The 24,896-nt window shown below is 44.0% G+C and overlaps 3 protein-coding genes across 9 annotated transcripts in view; 1 reads left to right on the top strand and 2 right to left on the bottom strand.

Moving 5' to 3' along the window:
- The window catches only part of SLC25A20 (solute carrier family 25 member 20), a 37,900-nt gene extending 25,367 nt beyond the window's left edge, over positions 1 to 12,533 (bottom strand). For 2 of the 3 annotated variants that reach the window (XM_060402016.1, XM_042235710.1), the window contains exons 1-2: positions 12,371 to 12,533; positions 2,184 to 2,276 (exon numbers count right to left, since the gene is read on the bottom strand). In XM_060402016.1, coding sequence (XP_060257999.1) covers positions 2,184 to 2,276; positions 12,371 to 12,475 — 198 coding nt within the window. In that variant the 5' untranslated portion in view covers positions 12,476 to 12,533. 3 annotated transcript variants of the gene reach the window in all.
- On the bottom strand, positions 7,212 to 7,761 carry LOC105603546 (adenosine 5'-monophosphoramidase HINT1-like). The gene has a single exon (XM_060402555.1). It carries the CDS (start codon positions 7,752 to 7,754, stop codon positions 7,374 to 7,376), a length of 381 nt encoding a protein of 126 aa, XP_060258538.1. The 5' UTR covers positions 7,755 to 7,761; the 3' UTR covers positions 7,212 to 7,373.
- Positions 12,534 to 21,053: 8,520 nt separating the features above from the next.
- ARIH2 (ariadne RBR E3 ubiquitin protein ligase 2) overlaps positions 21,054 to 24,896 on the top strand; it is a 35,260-nt gene continuing 31,417 nt past the window's right edge. For 4 of the 5 annotated variants that reach the window (XM_027957664.2, XM_027957665.2, XM_060402553.1 and 1 more), the window contains exons 1-2: positions 21,054 to 21,211; positions 23,877 to 23,952. The gene's annotated coding sequence lies outside the window, so the exon portion shown is untranslated. Of the gene's footprint in view, positions 21,212 to 21,312; positions 21,615 to 23,876; positions 23,953 to 24,896 lie in introns of those variants that run through there. The other variant, XM_060402552.1, reaches the window with a different exon arrangement.

The raw sequence follows: 24,896 nt of genomic DNA, 5'->3' as shown, positions 1-24,896 counted from the left end.
ACAGAGGTAGAGATTCAAAGAGACACAAGCAAGAGAAACTGACACAATTGTTCACCCAACCTCAAGAAAAACAAAAAGCTGTACAAGTAATGAAATGTGCCCTGAAGGACGTTACTTTGTTAACAGAGAAAAAACATACATAAAGTTGTAATCATGAAAACAGTGAACTGTATTAAACCACAAAGGATGATGAAAATTATTGGGCAGAGCAGAAAGAGGAGCTAAGGAACGCAAGAGTTAAAACCATCTACCACAAACAGGTAGCTAAAACAGTTTTAAATGGATAAAATACGTGCATGCAGATCGGTAGAAAACAGCATTAATAACTGAGGGAGCTGAGGGACTTCCCTGATGGTTCAGTGGTTAAGACTCTGTGAACTTTCACTGCAGCTGGGAGGGGTGCAATCCTTGGTGGGAGAAGTTCCCAAAAAGGGAGGAGGAAAAACAGTAATCAAGAAGGTACAAAGTAGCAACTTCTAGAGGATTGGGGTGGGGGGCTACTTTGTTACAAGTCCTTCCGTAACAAACTAAGTGCTTGTGTCATTTTAATACAAAATAAGGGCTGATTTTTTTTTTTTCTTTTTTCTTTTAAGGGGCTGATTTTTAAAAACATGTTACAGTTGCTCCCTACAGGAACTGGCAGGAGAAATGGGCAGGGGAGGGGGATGCTACACACAAGGGAGGGTCCACAGACCTAGGCTGGAGAACCTGCCTCACTGCAGACTCTGGGCGCTCACAACCCATCTTCTTTCCAGAACTAAAGGGCACAACTGTACTTGCAGCACTCCTCCCAGATGTGCAAAGGTCTAACACGGCTACAGGCTATAAGCAGACTCTCCAAGGACAGTGTGCACAGGAGGTAAAGAGGGAAGGGTGAATAGGAAGAGAAGGTTCTGGGAAGGATCTGCAAAAGCCTCTCGGGACAAAACCCTCCCAAAGCCCCTCCCACAGCTTCCCACCTGGCTAAGGATGTCCAAGGCTGGAGGGCCAACAACTCCCAACAACTCCTCCAGCCTTCCTTCCACTGTCTGGCCCACCCAGTTCCATGCAGAATAACTAAGACCCGTCCAGTAGTACCAGAAAGTGAGCTCAATCTGGCACAGCAAAACCCAGAGACAAGCACAAATATGGACTGAGGAAGCCTCTCTGACACTGCAGGGAGTTGGGTTTATACAAGCCATTCTCACCCAGCCTCCAGCACCCAGCACATTGCTGAGGCACTAAACAGGTGCTCAATAATATTTGCTGACCAAGAGGCATATAATCCTGCCTCTCTGTAAGGGCAGAGAACTCTTAGCAGACTGGAAGCTCAAAGCCTCCACTGGACACCGATCAGACTCCATTCTGGGTTGATAAGAGAAACACAGCCTAACAGAAGAAAAGACGGCACCATCTCCAGCATGGATGACTGGGTAGATTCCACTTCAAAATCTTCCTCCCACACCTGGGTCCTGCAGGAGCCCTGGGAACAGCTTCTTCTAGACTGAGTCCATCACTTACCAGCATCCCCTCTTTGTCTGGGTGATACCTGCTTCTTACTTCTACTCATTTAATAAAGACTATATATTTACTGTTTATTCACATTAGAGTTATATTTTAGTCAACGAAGTTTGTTACCTATGTGCTAATAAAGTCAGTAATAAGCATCACTAGTCATTAAAACTTTTTTAAAATCCCATGTTTTCACTCTAAGAAATAGCTGAAAAATGATTATACAATTCAATAACCTCACACCAATTTAGTTTCCTTGTCTATGGGTTTGAAGACTCATTCTCTCTTTCACTGTCTTTTTTCCTCAGACAGGCTGAGCTTTCCTCCAAATTTTACGTGAACTTCTGACACTGATCCCTGTCAAACAGACTGAACCAGCTTTGCATTTTCTTTTATTTCATGTCTCCAATTATTCCTCATGAATTCCCTGTGGTCTCGATTCTGCCTTCCAAGAGAGAAAGCACCATTTTATTAGCTTCATTCATCCACATAAAACAGTAACTGGAACTCTCAAACACTCCAGAGCGATGACAACAGGACATAGGATGACATGGGGCTGAGAGAGCCAGGCATGTGGGCTGGACCTCCCGCAGAACCATGCAGTCACCCAGTCCCCCAGAGAAGTAACACACCAACCATCTGAAAATGTGTTCCTCTGAATAGGAGAAATGCCCAGCACCACGATTCCGTACCTCTCTCATCAGAGTCTTCCGGAAACAGTCAAAGGTGCCAGAATACATGGGAGGCTGTCCAGGCAAACTTGGGGGCTGCGTCTGCAGTCGGACCTAAAACCAGAAGTTAAAACACGGTCATTTCCCAGAAGCAGAACTGCCTGTCAGAGGCAACGGCCTGACCATCTGCCAAAATCTCAACAGAAAGCAGCACCTGTGTGCACATCTTCAGCATTCCCTTTATCTGCTGAATTCAGACTTCTCTTTCTTCCCGTTTATTACAACCTTGTACTCACAAGTCATCAGTAGCATGCTTCTGAAGAGCAAGACAGTTCCTCTGATTTTCTCAGCCACTTACTTTTGCTAGTTTTCAAAAACACCCACTAACTCTTTGATACTCTTGCCCTTCAGAAGTTAAACCTAGATCCCCTCCCCTTGGATGTGATCCAGACTCAGTGACTCACTTCTATCAAACAGAATGAGATGATATTGATGCCATGTGACTTCCAAGGCTAGGTGACAGAAAGGTCATGCCTGTGTTCATCTCAGGTGATTTGCTTTGGGGAGTCCGTCACTATGCTATGAGGATACTTACACAGCCTGAAGAGGCCATGTGTAGAGGAAACAAGGCCTCTTGACAACAGCCAGCACTAACTGCCAGAATGTGAATGAACCACATGCAAGTCAATTCTTTGGCTGAGTACAGTCCTGCCCAACATCTTTTTGTTGTTTTTGACTGGAAGGGAGGGTTTTTGATTCAGTATTTTTTTTTTAAACAGCTTTATTATGATATAACTCATATACCATAAAATTCACCCATTTTACACAGTTAGAGGGTTTTTAGCAGTTGCAGAGTCGTGCAACCTTCATTATAATCAATTTGAGAACATCTTCATCACCCCAAAAAGAAACACCACACCCATTAGTAGTCACTCTCCTCTTCTCTCAGCCACTGGCAATTAATAAGCTACCTTCTGCCTCCATGAATTTTCCTATTTTCTGTATTTCATGTAAATGAAATCATACAGTATGTGGTCTTTCATGCCTGGTTTCTTTCACTTGCATAAAATGTTCAAAGTTCAGCTATGTCAGAGAAGGTACCAGTTCTTCATTCTTTTTATTGGTAAATAATATTCTACTATACAAATAAACTATGTTCTGTTTGTCTGCTCATCAGATAATGTCAAATTACATTTTTTCCATTTTTATTATTATGAATAATGGTGCTACAAACTTTTGTGTATAGGTTTTTGTGTGGACATACATTTTTAGTTCTCTTGGGTGTTGTAAGGGTCAAGATTCTCCTGAGAAACAGAACCAATAGGATGTGGAGAGTTATTTATTTGTTTGTTTGTTATAAGGAATTGACTCACACAGTTACAGAGGCAGACAAACAGCAAGATCTGCAGTCAGCAAGCTGGCGACCCAGGAAAGTCAACGAGATAGTTCTATTTCAAGTGTTAAGAAGAGAGAACCAGGAGAGCTGATGGTCTAAGCCCCATTTCAAAAGTTGGCAGGCTCAAAACCCAAGAAGAGCCAATGTTTCAGTTAGAGTTCAAAGGCAGGAAAAGACCAACATCCCAGCTCAATCAGTCAAGAAGGAGGAGTTTTGGCCTTTTGTTCTATTAAGGCCTTCAACTGACTAGATGAGGGTCACCCACATCAGTTCAGTTCAGTTCAGTTCAGTTCAGCCGCTCAGTCGTGACTGTGAAGCACTCTATCTATCAGATCTAGTCCCTTAAATCTATTTCTCACTTCCACTGTATAGTCATAAGGGATTTGACTGAGGTCATACCTGAATGGACTAGTGGTTTTCCCTACTTTCTTCAATTTCAGTCTGAATTTGGCAATAAGGAGTTCATGATCTGAGCCACAGTCAGCTCCTGGTCCTCTTTTTGTTGACTGTATAGAGCTTTTCCATCTTTGGCTGCAAAGAATATAATCAATCTGATTTTGGTGTTGACCATCTGGTGATATCCATGTGTAGAGTCTTCTCTTGTGTTGTTGGAAGAGGGTGTTTGCTATGACCAGTGCATTTTCTTGGCAAAACTCTATTAGTCTTTGCCCTGCTTCATTCCGTATTCCAAGGCCAAATTTGCCTGTTACTCCAGGTGTTTTCTGACTTCCTACTTTTGCATTCCAGTCCCCTATAATGAAAAGGATATCTTTTTTGGGTGTTAGTTCTAAAAGGTCTTGTAGGTCTTCATAAAACCGTTCAACTTCAGCTTCTTCAGCATTACTGGTTGGGGCATAGACTTTTTAGTTCCTCTTCACTTTCTGCCATAAGGTGGTGACATCTGCATATCTGAGGTTATTGATATTTCTCCCAGCAATCTTGATTCCAGCTTGTGCTTCATCCAGCCAAGCGTTTCTTATGATGTACTCTGCATATAAGTTAAATAGGCAGGGTGACAATATACAGCCTTGACATACTCCTTTTCCTATTTGGAACCAGTCTGTTGTTCCATGTCCAGTTCTAACTGTTGCTTCCTGACCTGCATATAGGTTTCTCAAGAGGCAGGTCAGGTGGTCTGGTATTCCCATCTCTTTCAGAATTTTCCACAGTTTATTGTGATCTACACAGTCAAAGGCTTTGGCATAGTCAATAAAGCAGAAATAGATGTTTTTCTGGAACTCTCTTGCTTTTTTGATGATCCAGCGGATGTTGGCAATTTGATCTCTAGTTCCTCTGCCTTTTCTAAAACCAGCTTGAACATCTGGAAGTTCATGGTTCACGTATTGTTGAAGCCTGGCGTGGAGAATTTTGAGCATTACTTTACTAGCGTGTGATATAAGTGCAATTGTGCGGTAGTTTGAGCATTCTTTGGCATTGCCTTTCTTTGAGATTGAAATGAAAACTGACCTTTTCCAGTCCTGTGGCCACTGCTGAGTTTTCTAAATTTGCTGGCATATTGAGTGCAGCACTTTCACAGCATCATCTTTTAGAATTTGAAATAGCTCAACTGGAATTCTATCACCTCCATTAGCTTTGTTCGTAGTGATGCTTTCTAAGGCCCACTTGACTTCACATTCCAGGATGTCTGGCTCTAGGTGAGTGATCACACCATCGTGATTATCTGGGTCGTAAAGATCTTTTTTATACAGTTCTTCTGTGTATTTTTGCCACCTCTTAATATCTTCTGCTTCTGTTAGGTCCAGACCATTTCTGTCCTTTACTGAGCCCATTTTGGATGAAATGTTCCCTTGATAGCTCTAATTTTCTTGAAGAGATCTCTTGTCCTTCCCATTCTGTTGTTTTCCTCTATTTCTTTGCATTGATCACTGAGGAAGGCTTTCTTATCTCTTCTTGCTATTCTTTGGAACTCTGGATTCAGATGCTTATATCTTTCCTTTTCTCCTTTGCTTTTGCTTCTCTTCTTTTCACAGCTATTTATAAGGCCTCCGCAGACAGCCATTTTGCTTTTTTGAATTTCTTTTCCATGGGGATGGTCTTGATCCCTGTCTCCTATACAAAGTCACGAACCTCCGTCCATAGTTCATCAGGCACTCTATCTATCAGATCTAGCCCCTTAAATCTATTTCTCACTTCCACTGTATAATCATAATTATACACTTCCACTGTATAATCACCCACATTAGGGAGGGAAATCTGCTTTACTTAGTCTGCCTTAAATGCTAATCTCATTCAAAAACATCCTCACAGATATACCCAGAATAACATTTGACCAATATCTGGACACCTATGGCTCAGTTGACACATAAAATTAACCACAACAGGAGAATTGCTATGTCAGATGCTAACTCTGTTTATTCAACCTTTTGAGGAACTTCCAGACTGTTTCCCAAAGAGGTTGCACCATTTACACTCCCACAAACAGTTTATGAGTATTCCAAATTCTCCACATCCTTGCCAACACTGACTGTCATCTACGTTTTTTTTAAATTATAGCTGGTGTTGGGTGGATATTAGGTGGTATCTCCCTATCATGATGGATAATGCTGTTGAACATTTTTCATGTGTTTATTGGCCATTTGTGTATCTTCTTTGAAAAAATGTCTATTCAGATTCTTTGCCCATTTTTCCCTTTCCAATTTTTTTTCTCTCATAAAATACACATAAAATTTACCATCTCGATCATTTTTAAGTACACAGTTCAGTGATACTGGGCTTCCCTGGTGACTCGCTGGTAAAGAATCTGCCTGCAATGCGGGAGACCTGGGTTGGGAAGATCCCCTGGAGAAGGGAAAGGCCGCCCACTCCAGTATTCTGGCCTGGAGAATTCCATGGACTGTATAGTCCATGAGGTCACAAAGAGTCAGACGCAACTGAGCGACTTTCACTTTCACTTTTCAGTGATATTAAATACATTCAAAATGTTGTGCAACCATCACCATCATCCATAATTCTTTTTATCTCCTCCCACTAAACAGTAACTTCTCATCCGCCCTACATCGAGACCCGGGCAACCAGTCTACTTTCTGTCTCTAAGATTTTGTGTATTCGAAGTACCTCATATAAGTAGGATCATAAAGTACATATCTTTTTATGAATGACTGAGTTCATTGAGCCTAATGGTTTCAATTCATCCATGTGGTTGCAAGTATCAGAATTTCCTTCTTTTTAAAGTTGAATAATATTTTCTATTATACGTATAGGCCACATTTTGCTTATTTGTTCTTCCATTTGTGGACACTTGGGTTGCTCCCATGTTTCGGCTACTGTGAATAATGCTGCTAGGAACAGGGTCTACAAACATCTCTTCAAGACTCTGCTTTCAATTCTTTGGGGTAAATATCCAGAAGTAGAATTGCTGGATCATACGGTAATTCTATTTTTACTTTTTTGAGATACTGGTATACTGTTTTCCACAGTGGCTGTACAATTTAACATTCCCAATAATAGTGCACAAGGGTTCCAGAGTCTCTGCATCCTCCTTGACCCTTGTTATTTTGTTTTATTGATAGTAGCCATTCATTCTATATTTTTTATTTGCATTTTCCTAATGATTAGTGATACTGAACATTTTTTTCATGGCTTTTTCCAATTATATATCTTCTTTGGAGAAATATATATTTAAGCACTTTATCTTTTTTCAGGGCATGCAACAATGTCTTTTATTACATATGGGTTTTTAAAATTATTTTTGCATTATCTCCATACACAGGCAAAAGAAAAAAAATTGTTTAGCATATTGGAACTTGCAAACCTGATCACTGCAGAGAGAAGGCAAAATTATCCCTACAGCATACTTAAACAGGAGGCCAGTTCATCTGCCGACCTTCAAGAACATGGAGATGAATGTGATAGACAGATTGGCCCCCATTTGAACCTTCATTCGCCACCATTTGATAGCCCTTCTTCAGGCCCAGATCAGCAGCACATTTCTTGCCAACAATCATCAAATGCCCATGAAGTCTTTCATCATCATCTGCTGCTGCAGAAATCTGGGATATATGTTTTTTGGGTATCACCAGAAAATGTGTAGGTGCTTGAGGGGAAATGTCATGGAAAGCAAGACACTGGCCATCCTCATAAATGATTTTGGCTGGGATTTCCTTGCGAATCATCTTCCTGAAGATGGTGTCGCTGCCAGGCCGGGCGACCTGAGCCTTGGTGATCTCATCTGCCATCTCTGCCTCCCTCCCGAGTGCCCGGCTGGGGAGAAGGTTGGGAGGAGGCTTTGCTTATTCTTAAATTGGGTTGTTTTTTGTGTTATTGACTTGTAAGAGTTCTTTTATATATTCTGGATCCCAGACAACATCTGCAACTTCACAAGAAATGCTTGAGCCAGACTACCCACCTAAGCAGCTCCCCAAATCCTGTCTCACAAAGATCAAGAGAGTTAATGAATGCTGTTGTTGTTTTGGCTGCGCTGTGCAGCATGCAGGATCCTAGGTAACCAACTACGGATCGAGCTCGAACCCATGCCCCCTTGCAACACGGAGCTGCAACCACTGGACTGCCAGGGAAGTCCAAATTGTTGTCGTTTTAAGCCACTAAGTTTTGGGCTAAGTCGTTACATTGCAAGAAAACTGATACACCCAGTCATTATATTTCTGCAGTCTTTTTCCTGCTCTGTGTTCTACTTCCTAATCCTTCTCAATCTGCTATCATACTAACCTTTCCAATACACCATTTTCATCATGCTGTTCCTTTATTTATTTAGGTTGGTGCAAAAGTAATTTTGGTTTTAGATTGTTGAACTCTGCCATTTGATACTGAAATACATTCTTATTTATTTATTTATTTTTGTTTTGGAATACATTCTTAATTGTGGTTATATTACACATCTTTAATGTACATTTGCTGCTTTATGTTTTTTGCTAACGAATTGTTACTTGCTGTTTACTTTATCTGTATCCTAGACTATGCAAAAGATGTTAGACAAAAAGCAAATTCGAGTGATTTTCTTATACTAGTTCAAAATGGGTCATAAAGCAGCTAAGACAAGTCACAACACCAACACTGCATTTGGTCCAGGAACTGCTAATGAACACACAGTGCAGTGGTGGTTCAAGACGTTCTGCAAAGAAGATGAGAGCCTTGAAGACGAGGAGCACAGTGGCCAACCATCAGAAGTTGACAACGACCAAATGAGAGGATTTGAGCGCTGAGGAATGGATGCTTCTGAACTGTGGTGTTGGAGAAGGCTCTTCAGAGTCTCTTGGACAGCAAGGAGATCAAGCCAGTCAATCCTAAAGGAAATCAGTCCTGAATATTCACTGGAAGGATTGATGCTGAAACTGAAGCTCCAATAATTTGGCCACCTGATGTGAGGAACTGACTCATTGGAAAAGACCCTAGTGCTGGGAAAGATTGAAGGCAGGAGGAGAAAGGGATGACAGAGGATAAGATGATTGGATAGCATCACCAACTCGATGGACATGAGCTTGAGCAAGCTCTGGGAACTGGTGTTGGACAAGGAAGCCTGCCATGCTGTAGTCCATGGGGTCACAAAGAGGTGGACACAATGGAGCAACTGAACTGTACTGAACTGAATTGAGAGGATCATCAAAGCTGATCCTCTCACAACTACATGAGAATTTTCCCAAGAACTCAAGGTCTATCATCCTATAGCTGTTCGGCACTTGAAGCAAACTGGAAAGGTGAAAAAGCTCAATAAGCAGGTGTCTCATGAGCGGATCACACACAAAAAATAATAATAATCGTTGTGAAGTGTTGTCTTTTCTTATCCTATGCAACAACAGCAAACCATTTCTCAATTGGATTGCGACATGTGACAAAAAGTAGATAGATACAACTGGTGATGACCAGCTCAGTGGCTAGACTGAGAAGTTCTAAAGCATTTCCCAAAGCCAACTTGCACCAAAGAAAGGGTGACGGTCACTGTTTGGTGGTCTGCTGCTGGTCTGATTCACTACAGCTTTCTGAATCCTGGCAAAATCATTATATATGAGAAGTATTCTCAGCAAATCAATGAGGTGCACTGAAAACTGCAACACCTGCAGCCAGCATTGGTCAAAAGAAAGAGACCAATTCTCTGCGACAACGCCTGACTGCACACTGCACAAACAAAACTTCAAAAGTTGAATGAACAGGGCTACAAACTTTGGCCTCATTGGCTATATTCATGTGACCTCTTGCCAAACGACTACCACTTCTTCAAGCAACTCTACAACTTTATGCAGGGAAAATGCTTTCACAATCAGCAGGATGCAGAAAATGCTTTTCAAGAGTTCATCGAATCCTGAAGCATAGCTTTTTATGCTACAGGAATCAACAAACTTATTTCTCATTGGCAAAAATGTGTTGCTTGTAATGGTTCTGATTTTGATTAATAAAGATGTGTTTGAGCCTAACTATAATGATTTAAAATTCAGGGTCCGAAACCACAATTACTCTTGCACCAACCTAACAAATTTTTCATTCTTGATTTTGTGAGCGCTTTTGTTAGTCCTGCGCTCTAGGCAATGGAGGTGACATGCAAAGCTGAGGAGTTTATGGAACAGAACAGTAGACATGCCCAGAGGCTCTACTACTTTACATCCAATATCCCTTACTTGGCCTTCAGATTCTCCATGGTCAGGTACAAACTCTTCAAGTTAGTAGAAGGAGACAGAGATGAACCAAAAGTTCTGACTAATACCTTTTTTGTGATTTTGTATAAACTTATACCTGTCTCATCATGACATCCATCACTTAGGCCCAGCAAGAACATTAAAGTCCTCCATGACTGGTCTTCTTTTACAGCCTGGTTCCCACTGCCAAGCCTATATCCACCTTCACTCCTGCCTTCCCTCTGCCTGGAATATCTGGGTCTCCCTACTTCTCCAGTTAGAACTCAGCCAGCCCTTCACCACCTGCCATAAAATCTTTCCAAGCTGAAGAGCTGCAGTTCCTGCCTTTCCAGACCACTATTAGTTGCCTTGGGTCTCTGAAAGTGTCTCTTGGCCAAGCTTTGACCACAGCCCACCTGGCTCCCTGAGGTCAAAAGGACAGTAGTCAGCAATTTGTGGGTTTGGCTTAAATCAAAGGGAGACATTCTGATTTTTAAAAATGCAGTGAGGGCTTCTCTGGTGGTCCAGTGGTTAAGAATCCACCTTGCAATGTAACAGATGACAGTTCGATCCCTGGTGAAGGAAGTTCCCACATGCCATGGAGCAACGAAGCCCTAGTGCCACAGCTACTGAGCCTGGGTGCTGCAACTAGTGAAGCCTGCATGCCTGAGAGTCTGTGCTCTGCAACAAGAGGAGCCTCTGCTATAAGAAGCCTGTGCACTGCAACCAGGGAGTAGCCCCCACTCGCTGCACCTAGAGAAACCCACACAAAGTAACAAAGACTCGGCACAGTCAAAAGTAAAATTAAGTAATTGATTTTTAAAAGATAATAGCTTAAAAAGATGCAGTGAGCATTTTCAGTCATTTACATTTCAGTACACAGGTCATCCTTCCCTTCCTGGGAGTGACATCTGATGGGGAGGAAGGGCAAAGGATATGGAGATAGGAGCAACACTTGTATTAGGGAGCAATAGGATTTTGTTTTTCTTTAAAGAGAGGCCCCAGATCCTAGAACTAACAAGATCAAGAGTAGAAAGAGAGGCCAGACAATTCTCCCCTACATCAGTGTTGCTTAGAACGACTACTGTTGGGGAAGCCCTAACACACATGGCATTTACCAACTACTGAATAAACATCTGATTTCATGTTTCACAGTGCCCAAACCAGCCCGATGGCTTTAATCCTAGTCTTGTGATAAAATGACCCCAGATCTTCTTCTAGATGAAAGGTAGCAAAGAGCCTGCTGCCCAAACTTACTCAGAGAACATCACCAAAGCAATTTGCTTTGGTGGAGGAAACCCAATTCAACAATCCAAGAATTCCTCTACACAGGGGAAGTCCCACTCTGCAAGACTCCTGTCTGCTCCCCACAGGCTCACCCTGGCCATGAACTGTCAATTTGCTACAAGTGTATGCAGAGATAAGGTCAGAAAACTAGGATGAAGCTTTGAATGCTAAGTCATAGGGTATGGACTTTGGTCTTACAGCAAGGCCTTGCTGTAAGTGCCGCAGGGGAAAGAGTTGATGTGCAATGTGAGGCTAACCAGGGAACAAGCCTTGATGAGTTTCCACCTTCCCAGAGCCTCAATGTGACCATGGCTTCCACACCAAGTTGTGAGGATCAGCCTGGCCCTGGGCAAAGCTGATCACTTGATTTCCTTGGAAGGGACTCAGTCACTGAGGGCACTGTTGCTTCCCACAGGAGACGGCTGAGGTTAACATGGGGCGACGGACTGAAGATGGTTACGAAAGGTGCAAAAGAGACAGTGCCAGAGCACTTTGGCCCCAGAGAAATGTGTCAAAAGACATATCGAGAGTAACCTGCTTTTAGCTCTCTTCCAGAAGAAGGATTTACAGATGACCTGTTTCAACCTTGCTGATGTTAGGGTTTGCAGAAGTTAGAACTTTGAGCAGGTGCTTTTTCTTTACCATCCCCAAAGTAGGGGCGCCAGATGAGAAAAGGCTGCCTGACAGAGAACTTTTTTAAAATCAAGAGTCTTCGGTGGGCGATTAGAGGCTTCTCGCTCTGCGCCGTCTAATGGGGCGCAGGAACAGTTTTCCTCCACACCCGAAAGGGTCGAGAGGGAGATTCCCCGGATTTCTCACGGAAGCTCTCCGGGGCCCCACTTCTGTCCCGGACCAAACGTCGCGAGAGACCCTGCTTTCCGCGCCCTACTCGGTAGGGCCTCCTCCCTCCATCCAGCCCGCGCGCCCCAGCCTCCTCGCACCTTGACAGTGTCCAGCGGGTGTCCCACGAACACCAGGCACATGCCTCCAAAGCCGCCGGCCAGCAGGTTCTTGAGCGGGCTAATGGGCTTCACCTCGTCTGCCATGGTCAGTCCGTCCGTCACAGTGCCTGCGGTTTCCCAGCCGGCTCCGCTCCACTACTCCAGCCGCGGCGCCGGCGCCGCCGACCTTTCACCCACTTTCGGGTGGGCGGGGCCTGAGCCCGGGGCAGGTCGGGAGGAGGGCCTAGACGGCCTGCCGGCCCTGGCTTCCGCTAGCGGCGCTGCTTCCGGCCATAGCTCCTCCTCGATGGGCGTGGCTTGCGGGAGAGGGGCTGGCTCCTACGCCTTCTGGGCGGTGTTTTGGAGTGGCGGTAGGTGGGGGTGGACTGCAGTTCAGTTCAGTTCAGTTCAGTCGCTCAGCAGTGTCCGATTCTTTGCGACCCCATGAATCGCAGCACGCCAGGTCTCCCTGTCCATCACCAACTCCTGGAGTTCACTCAGACTCATGTTCATCGAGTCGGTGATGCCATCCAGCCATCTCATCCTCTGTCGTCCCCTTCGCCCCTGCCCCCAATCCCTCCCAGCATCAGAGTCTTTTCCAAGGAGTCAACTCTTCGCCTGAGGTGGCCAAAGTATTGGAGCTTCAGCATCAGTCCTTCCAATGAATACCCAGGACTGATCTCCTTTAGGATGGACTGGTTGGACCTCCTTGCAGTCCAAGGGACTCTGAAGAGTCTTCTCCAACACCACAGTTCAAAAGCATTAATTCTTCCGCGCTCAGCTTTCTTCACAGTCCAACTCTCACATCTCCTCCAGAAACTCTTCCTGAACTCACCCGTTTCCTCCCTTAAGTTTCTGGTCTTCTATCAACTCTGCTGAAGGCGACTGCTCTCTGCTGTGTGACAAAGCACCCTTTCAGGCGCTGAAGGCACAGCACACGGGTCTTTGTTCACTAGCAAAGTTAGTGAATAATGCGTAGTGTATCAAGTGGTGAGAACTACTATGAAGAAAAATAAATCTGGAGAGAGGATAAGGATTAGTATTGGGGGCGATGGGATGGGGGGGCAAGTAACCTGCAGTTTTAATTAGGTGAGTAAAGGACATTTTCATGGAGAAGGTGAGTGGATTCAAGACCTGAGAAACTGAGGAGGTGAGTTCTGTCCATATTTATAGGGGGGAGCGGGCTGGGCAGTGCAGGGAGGGAGGGATCTTCCAGGCAGAAGACTGCAAACTCCCTGAGATGGACTGTGTCTGGACTGTTTGAGGGACTACTGAGGCCGGCATGGTGCCAATGGTGACATATTAAGTGGGGCTTTGTGTGCCACTGTAAGGACATCAGCCTCTCCTTTAAGAAGATAGGAGCCATTCTGGGGTTCTGGGCAGAGGAGTGACATAGTCTGAGTTGTGAATTAACAGAATCCCTCTTACTGCCAGTTGAGAATAGAGTAAGAAGCAGAGAGACTTGAGGAGGCTAAAGGTCATAGTCAGAGATGCTGGATTGGATTGGATCAGAGAACAGCTGCGGAGAAGGCAATAGCACCCCACTCCAGTACTCTTGCCTAGAAAATCCCATGGATGGAGGAGCCTGGTAGGCTTCAGTCCATGGGGTTGCGAAGAGTCAGACATGATTGAGTGACTTCACTTTCACTTTTCACTTTTATGCATTGGAGAAGGAAATGGCAACCCACTCCAGTGTTCTTGCCTGGAGCATCCCAGGGACGGGGGAGCCTGGTGGGCTGCTGTCTATGGGGTCGTACAGAGTCGGACACGACTGAAGCGACTTAGCAGCAGAGAACAGCAGAGGAGGTGATGAGATGTGTTTGGATTCTGAATATATTCTGAAAGAAGAACCGAAAGGAATTGTTAATGGATATAACAATTAGGAGTTAAGTGAAGCCGCTCAGTCGTGTCCAACTCTTTGTGACCCCATGGACTGTAGCCTACCATGCTCCTCCATCCATGGGATTTTCCAGGCAAGGGTACTGGAGTGGGTTGCCATAAAGGTGATATTTATGTTTTTGACTTATTCACTCTCGGTGCACGGTATTCAGGTATCCACTATATAACTTGTCATTTCTGTATGTTTGAAATTTGTCAAATGAAAAATTTGTAAACAATAAGCATACCCCTACTCTGTAGCAGGAACCTCACTGCCCAGGTAACCTGATAGCAATCCTCCTCTGCAGGCACTCCCAAGCTAGAACGAAGCCTGGAATGGGGAGGATGGACCATGTACACTACGGGTGGAAAGATTAGTGACAGGAACAAAACTGGGATCAGGAAGTGGTGGGGCCTGACTGAGGCAGAAGACCTGTAAAGGGAGTGGAAGTCAAGGAGGCTGGGGCAAGGCTCAAAAGTGTTTACGCTATGCTATAGGCTTTTTCTAGATGAGGATGGGGAACCATGGAACAGTTTTAAGCACAGCGGTGACATGATCAGATTTGTTTAGAAAATCTATTTGGGATGGATGAATTTGTGTTGGGAGAGAATGGAAGCAAGGAGAACAGTTAAGAGAAAATTACAGTGGTCCAGGCAAGAGGTAGTGAAGGCATTAATTGAACAGGATGTTCATCACTGGATTGGCCTTATTGGAATGTCCAAGATTCAGGGTTTGGTAATAGGACCATGTTTATTTCACTTGTGACTTCTAACACTCCAGATGCAGAAGAGGAGCTAACTTAGAGTCAATCTGCATCAGAGCAGCTTCAGGAAGAGGTGCTGTTTGTTATAGAACAGCCCTCCTGATAAACTCTCCTGGTAGACCCTCTTGGTAAACCTTGACAGACCTGAACATGGACTTCACTCAAGCCCACAAGTTCTATTAAATCTTCATAGGGTAACTGATGATCCCCCAAACAAATGGTCTTCCTGTTTCCTCATCTGATAAGCCTTTACACACTGTTAGAAAACTTACCTGAAATTTAACCTGACTGTCATTCATTGCATCAGAATAGAAGTGGTTCAGGGCAGACAAGGCTTTTCATATTTCATGCTAGCTTACTGCTTCAACCGTGTTTTACCCTAGACTGTATCTTCCTCTCTGAGCAAACTTAGCTTCTACTGGTTTACCACACAGCCAGCCCTGTTACTTAACTGACCCCACCCTCCACTGCCCAGTAGCCAGGCCTTTACATATCCTGTCCCCTTCAGCACAACTCCCCACTCCAGGTAACATACCGATGCAGGAGATCGATACCAAGTTGCCCATATGCTAGACATCGTCCAACCAGTGGTCCTTAGCCATCTGGGAGGTGGAGAATTCCTGGCACCCTCTCCCCAGAAAAATGTACACATGCATATGCACCTCCAGGTTTGCTATCAGTTCCGCAAGCTTCATGTCGGGTGGCATCACTGACCAGTTGGTGATGGCCAGGGAAGCCTGGCGTGCTGCAGACCATGGGGTTGCAAAGAGTTGGGCACGACTGAGCAACTGAACTGAACTGAACTGAACCACAAGCTTCACAAGGAATGTGAAGCTATCTTTGTGAGGCAAGAGGGCCCCACCCAGCGTAGATACTGCAAGATGAAAATAGGAGGACAATTGAGGGAGGAGGCTGGGCTCTGCCCAAAGAGGAGAGACCAACTTGGTTCTCATTTTTGAAGTAAGGTGATCTCCCTGACTACACATGCACAGAAAGGCTCCTTGGAGGTCAGAAGGGGTAGTGACGCTAGGTGATGCTAACTACCTCTGCACCTCTAAAGTAGAATCTGCCTTGGCTGAGACATGTGTGCACACACAAGAGGATCCTAAGATACACCAATTATGGACTCTGAGCCAGGGAAATAAAAATGGTTGGCCAAAGGAAACCCAGAAACAAACGCTCCATATAAGTGATCAAACTACCAAGAGGGCATCACTCTGGGACTCTGAGTCCACCCATGTGTCTATCCATATGTACTCTTTTTTTCCTCCCAATAAACACTTGACTTCTTTCACTACTTTCCGTCTTTATGGCAGTTCCTTTTCTGCAAAGCCGAAGAGCCAGGGCCTTGTCACTGACCACTGGTCTGGCAGCTAGGATTTGGTGCTCTCACTGCCTCTCCCCAACCTCAATGTCCGGCCAGGGAACAAGGCCCAACTTCAAGCTGCTGCAGGCCGAGGCCATCTGAGATCACTTAGACCTCTCTTGAGAAGCCTTCTTCCTAGACTTTGGGAATCAAACATGAATGAGGGGGTCCTTTCCTTAGGTCATACCTTTCCCAAGACTGTCCACACCCTGTGACTGAGCAAGGGAGAGATTTAATGCCTGACCACTCTGGCGTGGTATCAGATACTCTGACAGGGAGTATTCACACTCCAGTGCTCTCTGCTGGGTTGGCTTCATTGGGCCTGCATCACAGTTTATCTGCCGCCTCTGCCTAATTTTGCTTCCTGCCCCCTCCCTTTACATACGCTGGTCCCTAATATGTATCTTGCTCCCCAAGCTCCATCTCAGTACTTGCTTCCAAAGAGTCCAACCTGCAACAGTATTCAACATCATTCCTTACCAAAAATGAGATAAAACCAGAAGGAAAAGAACATAAAACTGTAAATTTAATATTTGAAGCAAACTCCCTTGTGATAGATAAAGAGTAACTATTTTTTTTTTAAAGCAAACTAGTAACTACCATATTTTTTCTCAGCAAAACAATTTAATGGTGAACTATTAGAAGCTATCCTATTAATGATAGGAGAAAAAATAGAGATTTTTAAAAATCATGATTACTGCTTAACATTTTACTGGACTTAGTGAAAGTGAAAGTGAAGTTGCTCAGTCGTGTCTGACTCTTCCGGGACCCCATGGACTGTAGCCTACCAGGCTCCTCCCTCCATGGGATTCTCCAGGCAAGAGTACTGGAGTGGGTTGCAGTTTCCTTCTCCTGGGGATCTTCCCAACCCAGGGCTCAAACCGGGGTCTCCCGCATTCCAGGCAGATGCTTTAACCTCTGAGCCACCAGGGAAGCCAGCTAATGCAAAAATATCAATAGGGAGGGAGGGAGGGAATAAACAGCAAAGTAAGGAAGAAGTGAAAGAAAGTGAAAGTTGCTCAGTTGTGTCTGACTCTGTGACCACCATGGACTATTCAGTTCAGGGAATTCTTCAGCTCAGAATACTGGAGTAAGTAGCCTTTCCCTTCTCCAGGGGATCTTCCCAACCCAGGGATCAAACCCAGGTCTCCCACATTGCAGATGTTTTCTTTATCAGCTGAGCCATCAGGGAAGCCCGTAAGGAAGAAAGAAAGAAGAGTGCGGGGCGGGGGTTGGGGTGGGGGGTGGGGTGGAGAAGAGGGAGAAAAGAAAAGGAAGGAAAGTAATAAAAAATTTAAATATTAAAAAGTAAGAGTGCTTGGAACTTCCCTGGCAGTCCAGGGGTTAAGACTCTGTTTTTCCACCACAGTGGGTGTGGGTCTGATCTTTGGTCAAACCAAAAAAAAAAAAAAAAAAGTCCAAAATATTCCTATTTTCAAGTGATTCAAATGCTTACTTTGAAAATTAAAGAGAATCAGTTGAAAACTAATGAGCAAATTTAAGTAAGGAGACAGATACAAGAACAGTATCAGAAAGCAATCACTTTTTGATCAGTTCAGTTGTCGCTCAGTCGTGTCTGACTCTATGTGACCCCATGAACTGCAGCACGTCAGGCCTCCCTGTCCATCACCAACTCCCGGAGTCCACTCAAACCCATGTTCATTGAGTCGGTGATGCCATCTAACCATCTCATCCTCTGTCGTCCCCTTCTCCTCCTGCCCTCAATCTTTCCCAGCATGAGAGTCTTTTCCAATGAGTCAGGTCTTTGCATCAGGTGGCCAAAGTATTTGAGTTTCAGCTTTAACATCATTCCTACCAATGAACACCCAGGACTGATCTCCTTTAGGATGGGCTTGTTGGATCTCCTTGCAGTTCAAGGGACTCTCAAGAATCTTCTCCAACACCACAGTTCAAAAGCATCAATTCTTTGGCACTCAGCTTTCTTTATAGTCCAACTCTCACATCCATACATGGCCACTGGAAAAACCATAGCCTTGACTAGACTGACCTTTGTTGACAATGTTAACAATAACAGATCACAAACAGTAAGAATCAATCCTATTCAGAATAACAGCAAAACCCACAATGTATGCAGGACTAAACCAAAGATCCATGTGAATAAAGCTATATAAATTCAAATACACAAAAGGCAAACAAAAGAAGTATAAAGAAACAGTATATTCCTTGGATGCAAAGACTCAATAATGAGGCTATCAGTGCTACCCTTTAAGTTATTTTTAGAAATTCAATGCTCTCCAGTGGATTTTCGAGAACGAAAACATGTCAACCTGAATCTAAGATTTATACAGAAGAAAAATTGTATGATATTGGTGAAGAAATATGAGTCTTCTAGATGAGGCCCCAGACTTCAAGGAGCTAAGACCAATCATTCCCACTATAGGGAATGATTCTGTGACACAGAAACTGAGAGACATTGTATTTTGTTTACATATCTTATATGTAAATTTATTTTGAAGACAGAATACTACACATATCATTTCATATCCTATTTTTATCACTTAAGAGTATATTACAGGACTTCCCTGCTGGTAGAGTGGCTAAGAATCTGCTTGCCAATGTAGGGGACACAGATTCCATCCTGGTCTGGGAAGATTCCACATGCTGCGAGCAACTAAGCCTGTAAGCTGTAACTACTGAAGCCCATGCACCTAGACTTTTGCTCCACAAGTGAGGCCACCGCAAAGAGAAACCCAAGCACCAAAATGAGTAGTTCCTTCTTGCAACTAAAGAAAGGCCAAGCACAGCAATGAAGTCCCAGTGCCACCAAAAATTTAAAAAAAGAAAAAATTTTTGAAGAGTATATCCCAGACTCCCAAGCACAGCCAAAAATAAAACTAAACTTAAAAAAAAAAATGGTATTCAGTTCAGTTCAGTTGCTCAGTCGTGTCCGACTCTTTGCGACCCCATGAATTGCAGCATGCCAGGCCTCCCTGTCCATCACCAACTCCCGGAGTTCACCTGCCCCCTCCAAAAAAAAATTGGTATTAGCAACAGCTTAATAAACATCTATTTAACAGAGTAATGTTGAAAACAAGGATGGATATGTCACCCTAAGAAACTCATCTTGGGACTTTCTTGGTAGACCAGTGGCTAAGACTCTGTTCTCCCAATCCAGGGGGCCCAGGTTCAATTATTGGTCAGGGAATTATATCCCACATGCTGCAACTAAGACCCAGGGCAGTCAAATAATATTTTTAAAAAAGAAAAGAAACTCACCTTCAGTAGGGGAGAGACAGGAGAACAAATAAGGATAGTACCTGGGATTCCAATATATTGTACATCTGTATGCTTGATATGTGAATGTCCTCATTCACTATTTTGCAAATGCAATAATTATACAGAAAAACTGATTGGTCCCTTTTATTAACTGGGGAGGATTTATTACCAGTAACCCAGAACGAATGCACCTAATTGAAGAGATTTCATTAACAGAAGATATAGTTTGGTTCCTTCACTAGGGTCATGATGTAAAGAAAGGGCTATGTTTTAACAAATAAGTACATTGAACTACAGGCTTCCCTGGTGGCTCAGACGGGAAAGAGTGTGCCTGCAATGCAGGAGACCTGGGTTAGATCTTTAGCTGGGGAAGATTCCTCCCAGTGTTCTTCCCTGGAGAATATTCTTGTCCATGGGGTCGCAAAGAGTGGTACACGACTGAGCAACTTATAGACAAGAGTTTTACGTTGCTAATATATAAAATTCACAGCCTTACAACATGTCACTCACTCATTATTATTAGTTTTCACTCCAAATTAAGGTGGGGGGGTGGTTTTCCAGTATTCATGTACCTTTATTTGGGTACACGCTCCTAATTAAACACGAAGCTGAAAATCATGTATACAAATACATGCAAGAACTGACGAGAGTCAATTACACACCAATATCCTGAATATTAGCACATACACGGCTCATGCATGGGTGCAAATGGTTTGGGTTATCTACGGACTTGCACAGCGAGGAAGCTCCCTAACATCACTGGCTTCACTCCGGCTTTTCCACGTTGTGCAGCAGCAACTTAAGTGAGGCTTCATGTCTGTGTATCCATAACACTCGACAAAGGCCCCAGAAGGTACTGAAAGTCATAATGGCACTTCCTATATACTGTGTGAATAAACTGTGCAGCAAGGTAGTTAAGATTCAATCTCGGGTGATTGGGAAGCCAAAGAAATTAGGCAGCGAACTAGGCCACGGAGAGGGAAGCGGAAGCCTGGCGTGGTTCTTCGAATCGGCCTAGGTAGAAATCCCCGGCCCGGCTTGCTGACACGAAGACCCAGTTCTCCTTCGATCAAACAGCGGCCACGAAACATCAATCCTTTATCCACTCCACGAACGACTGGAGGTCTTCTCCGCTCCGGAGACCGAGTACAGTGAAGTGAGGAGAGTCCCTCAAAAAAAACAACAAAAACCCTGGTTGAAAGGATCCGGGCCGGGGGCTCTGGTAGGCGAAAGCCCGCAGCGATGCCATGATCGCTCTCCAAGAAGCCTCTTCTTTGCTAGCCGTCGGCGCCAGCCGTGCGGCGGGCGTACTCTGGTCGCTGCGCTGGGCTGGAGTGAAGTGTCCGCAGAGAGGCGTTATTACCCAGCGCCTGTCGCGACCCCGGCGACCGCGGGGCGACCCCGGGCGGGAAGTGACGCAACCGCTCCGAGCACTTCCGGAGCTGCGGCGACGGCTCTGCCGGAGGAAGCAGCGCGGGCCTTGACCAGCGTTGGCCCGCCGCCCCCGCCGCCGCCGTGCCTGGGTCCGGTTCTTCTGGCCTGGCCCGACCCGGTCTGGCCCCCCCGGGCTCAGCGGCCGCGGGGCCGCGGCTGCCGGTAAGTGCGCGGCGCGAGTCGCGGCCTTGTTTACCCCGGCGGGCCGGGGGAGGGGGTGGGCTCTCCGCGCGCCTCCCTAGCCCGGCCGGGGCTCCGCCTTCGTCGCTGCCCGCGAGGTCCCGGCGCCCCCGGCATCTCGTACTGGGTCTCAGGGCCCTCCGCGATCCCGCTGTTGAGCTGCCAGTGGCCGAGGCCAGGGCGCACCGGCGCCTGATGTCTCTCGGTCTTTCCGCCTCCCGCCGCCTGCAGTTCGCCGAGAGGTCGCAGGCCAGGGCCTCTGACCGGCTGGTGCCTGGCGCATCTAGGCCCTCCCCGCCGGGCGTGCCGGGGAAACGCGGCGCCTCCGGGGGCTCCCCACTCGGGTCATCGTCGGGAGCTCTCTCAGTGCCTCCCTCCACGCGCGGTTAGTTAACGCCTGCGGGTGAGGGGCCCCCAGCGCGTGGGCTCTGTGTCCTCGCGGATATATCCCGGCGCCTGGGATTGGGACAGGCGGCCCTGGAGCTGCGTCGCCGCCTCACCGGACGCCGCTTGTGGTAGCCGCTGGAGAGGCGATCGGGTTCTCGGATGACTTCACTTCAGTACTGATTGTTACTCTGTCCCATAGAACTTTCTGCCACACTGGTCCTATTCTGTACCTTTGCTATTCAGTAGGATAGCCACTAGCTGCTACACGTGGCCATTGACTTAAGGCTAGTGCGACTGAAAATCGAAGTGTCAGGTTTTATTTAATCCTTGAGTTAAATGTAAATGACCACATGTGGTTAGTGGCTACCCCATTAGACAGGGTTCATATTTTTGTACCAACGAGTTTTCTTCGGAAATGTGAATGACGCTTCAGTGCTAAATATATCTGGAGTAAACATTGATACCAAAAAGTCTGTTGTCTTGTTCTTGTCAGCTTTATACTGAGAATTCTTCCGTTTGAATTCCTTAGCCCAGGATGGTTGGCAGCTCTTATGAACACGTAACTTTGATGCGGGGTGGGGGGCGGGGAGGGGGGGAGCGAAATAATTTCTGTTACTCCTTGCCTGTTTGGGACGTAAGGCTAATGTTTAACATCCGACGGAAATCAAAGCGTTATCTATCATCTGTTGTGTTAATGAAGCAATAACATACTGGCCCCTTGAAACAGTGTCGGCACTTTTTCAAACAGAATAGGGATATTTAACTTTGAAAAGATTAGTGATTAAGATTTTATTTAAATCTGGACCTAGAGCATCCAGTATGAAATGATTTTCCCCCTTTTGGAAGGGAGCCTGAAGTTTTCCCCTGCTTCTTGAATATTTAGCTGGTGAGAAGCCCCAGTCCTGGCAAGAAATCCAGAGAAAGTGAAAACTGGGCTTTTTTTGTTGTGGTTGTAGGTAGCTTTGGATAGTATTCGGCTCTGTGGGAGGGTGAATGGGGCATTGTGAGTTCTCATAGATCATAGATCTGGTGAAAAGTATGATGCTGGATTCTACTGGTTGTCAGCACTGTAGTCCTGGGCAAGTTGCTTAATCTTTTTGAACTCTAGTTTCCTCATGTGTAAGACGAGGACGATTGCCACTTTGTAGGGTTATAAACATTTCATGAGAATGAGTCTGACCTGAAATTGGCTCTCATTAAATGAAAGCTGTTCTTGGTAGTGATTATTTTATAGATGGGAGCATTATTTGTAATGCTATGTATGCTTATATGCCTAATAAGCAGTATCTTACATAAAAATGCAGATAAAAGAAAACAGACTTAAAAAATCAATTGTTCCTCTACTATTTTGGAAATCGTCTTCCACAATCTTTGTTTGGACTTTGATTTTCATTTAGTTTATGTTTGCCTGTCTGTGTTAGAAGTATTTCTTTGAAAGTTATCGCTGGTTTTCCAAGAAATTTAAAAGGATAAAAACATGGACGTAAAATTTCTGATTAAGTAAGTGAATGGTACTTATTTAGTCTTTGATAGTGGGATCTATAGCTCTGAGAAAGTCAAGTAGGGCTTGAGCATGTCAGAAGAGAGGTACAAAATGGGTGTTAATATTGCCTAGTGGGCATTGTACAAGGAACTTTTTTTTTCTTTTTTTAAGCCCTAACCACTAGACTGCTAGGAAATTGCACCCTCCCCCATTTTTAAAAAAAAAAATTTTTGTTTTATTTTCTCTTGTGGATTTTTTTTATTTGAAGATAATTTTCATGAATAAAGTGAGAGCTAAAATAAGCGTTAGAGTACAACAATGGAGATGACTTTATGATAAAAGCCCAGTTCAAGTCAGTTAAAATTTGCTTTGTCAATCTCTATGTAACATTTAAGATTGAAATTGTAGTAGTTAATTTAGGAAATCTGAACAATAAGAGTAAGGTAGTACACAGCACTGTAAATCAACTACACTCCAAAAAAAATTAAAGAAAAAAGAGTGAAGTAGTAGACTTTCAAACTGAGGGAACGAATGAGAGGGAGCCGGGTACCCGAGGTTAAATTATTATTAGCTGTTTACTTTAAATACTTTCTTTTTTTAGAAGGCCATGTAGCTCTTGTCAATATATAATTATGAAGTGGATTTCTGTGGGACTTATAAGAAAATAATTTCTGGTCATTTGCTGCTTTTTCTTTTAAATGTCTTTATTTTTAAAATTTGTGAACACAGGGTACCAATTTTACAGTATGTAAATAGAATTATCTTTTTTCATTTTAGATGGAAATTATATGAATGAAATTATATGAATGAGTATTTAGGTGACATCTTCCTGCAAGATCTTCAAGAATTACAGGTATTTTTAATTTAAAGATTAATTCTTTCTCCTAAAGGAAAAATACCAAAGTTAAGTTCAGTTGTGATAAGGTGGTTCTAGCATATAACACAATTTATTAAAAGTCAAACTGCAAATGTTATTGCCCTCTCATTAGTGTGACTTTTTTTTAAATTTAAGCATTTATAGGTAAAATATCAGAGGTAGATTCATTGATACTTTTATAATATCATTAAAATGTGACTCTGTAGTCCTTTAGACTGGTTACATATTCAGTAGACATTCATTTTAACCTTTTTTTCACTATAAATTTTTTGGCGAGATTATCTACTTCAAATAGGTTTTAAATTTACTTTAGTATTTAATCCAGATTTGGTTATATAAATTATTTCATTCCATTCAGTCCAACATGCTCTTGCATTTTAAGGCCCTCTTAGTTTTAGATTTAAATCACTGTTTGATACTGTTCCTTGGAAACGGTCACTTGAAATAGTTCTTGTGTAGAGAAGTTAATGAGTATTTGCCAAAATCGTCTCTAAGAGTTAAAATATGTGACTGTTTTACTTTTTCAACTAGTATTCTCTTTTCATTTATATGTAATTGAGTCACATTTTGATCTATGAGGATTTTTCAGTAGCTGCTGCCATTTGATCTTGTTTCTTTACCCTAGGTAGATTCTGTTTTTTCCTAGGCTCGATCCTGCCAAAGTAGTAGTATTTAGAGGATTAGTAGAACCCTTTAAAGTGGAAAAATCAGTTACCTTTGCAGACAAGAGGAGGATGTTGATGTTGAAGAGCTGTGTGGTTTTATTTTTTCTTTACTATGCACTTTTCCCCCCATATATCTGAGAGCGATGTCTGTAAAACACTGGTATTATTTCCCCAGAAACTGTAGTGGGATGGAACCGCGTCCCTATTTATGTTCTGTCTGTGTCACTACTCAGTAGGGCACGACTGGGTGAGAAA

This window comes from Ovis aries, chromosome 19 (assembly GCF_016772045.2).
Source record: "Ovis aries strain OAR_USU_Benz2616 breed Rambouillet chromosome 19, ARS-UI_Ramb_v3.0, whole genome shotgun sequence".
In the NCBI taxonomy this organism is placed as follows: domain Eukaryota; kingdom Metazoa; phylum Chordata; class Mammalia; order Artiodactyla; family Bovidae; genus Ovis; species Ovis aries.
The sequence above is the reverse complement of the archived record's forward strand: the minus strand, read 5'-3'. Positions and strand labels throughout refer to the sequence as shown.

Bases quoted from the DNA above. Each gene is read 5' to 3' on its own strand.
- LOC105603546 (XM_060402555.1), bottom strand. From the start codon at position 7,754: ATGGCAGATGAGATCACCAAGGCTCAGGTCGCCCGGCCTGGCAGCGAC.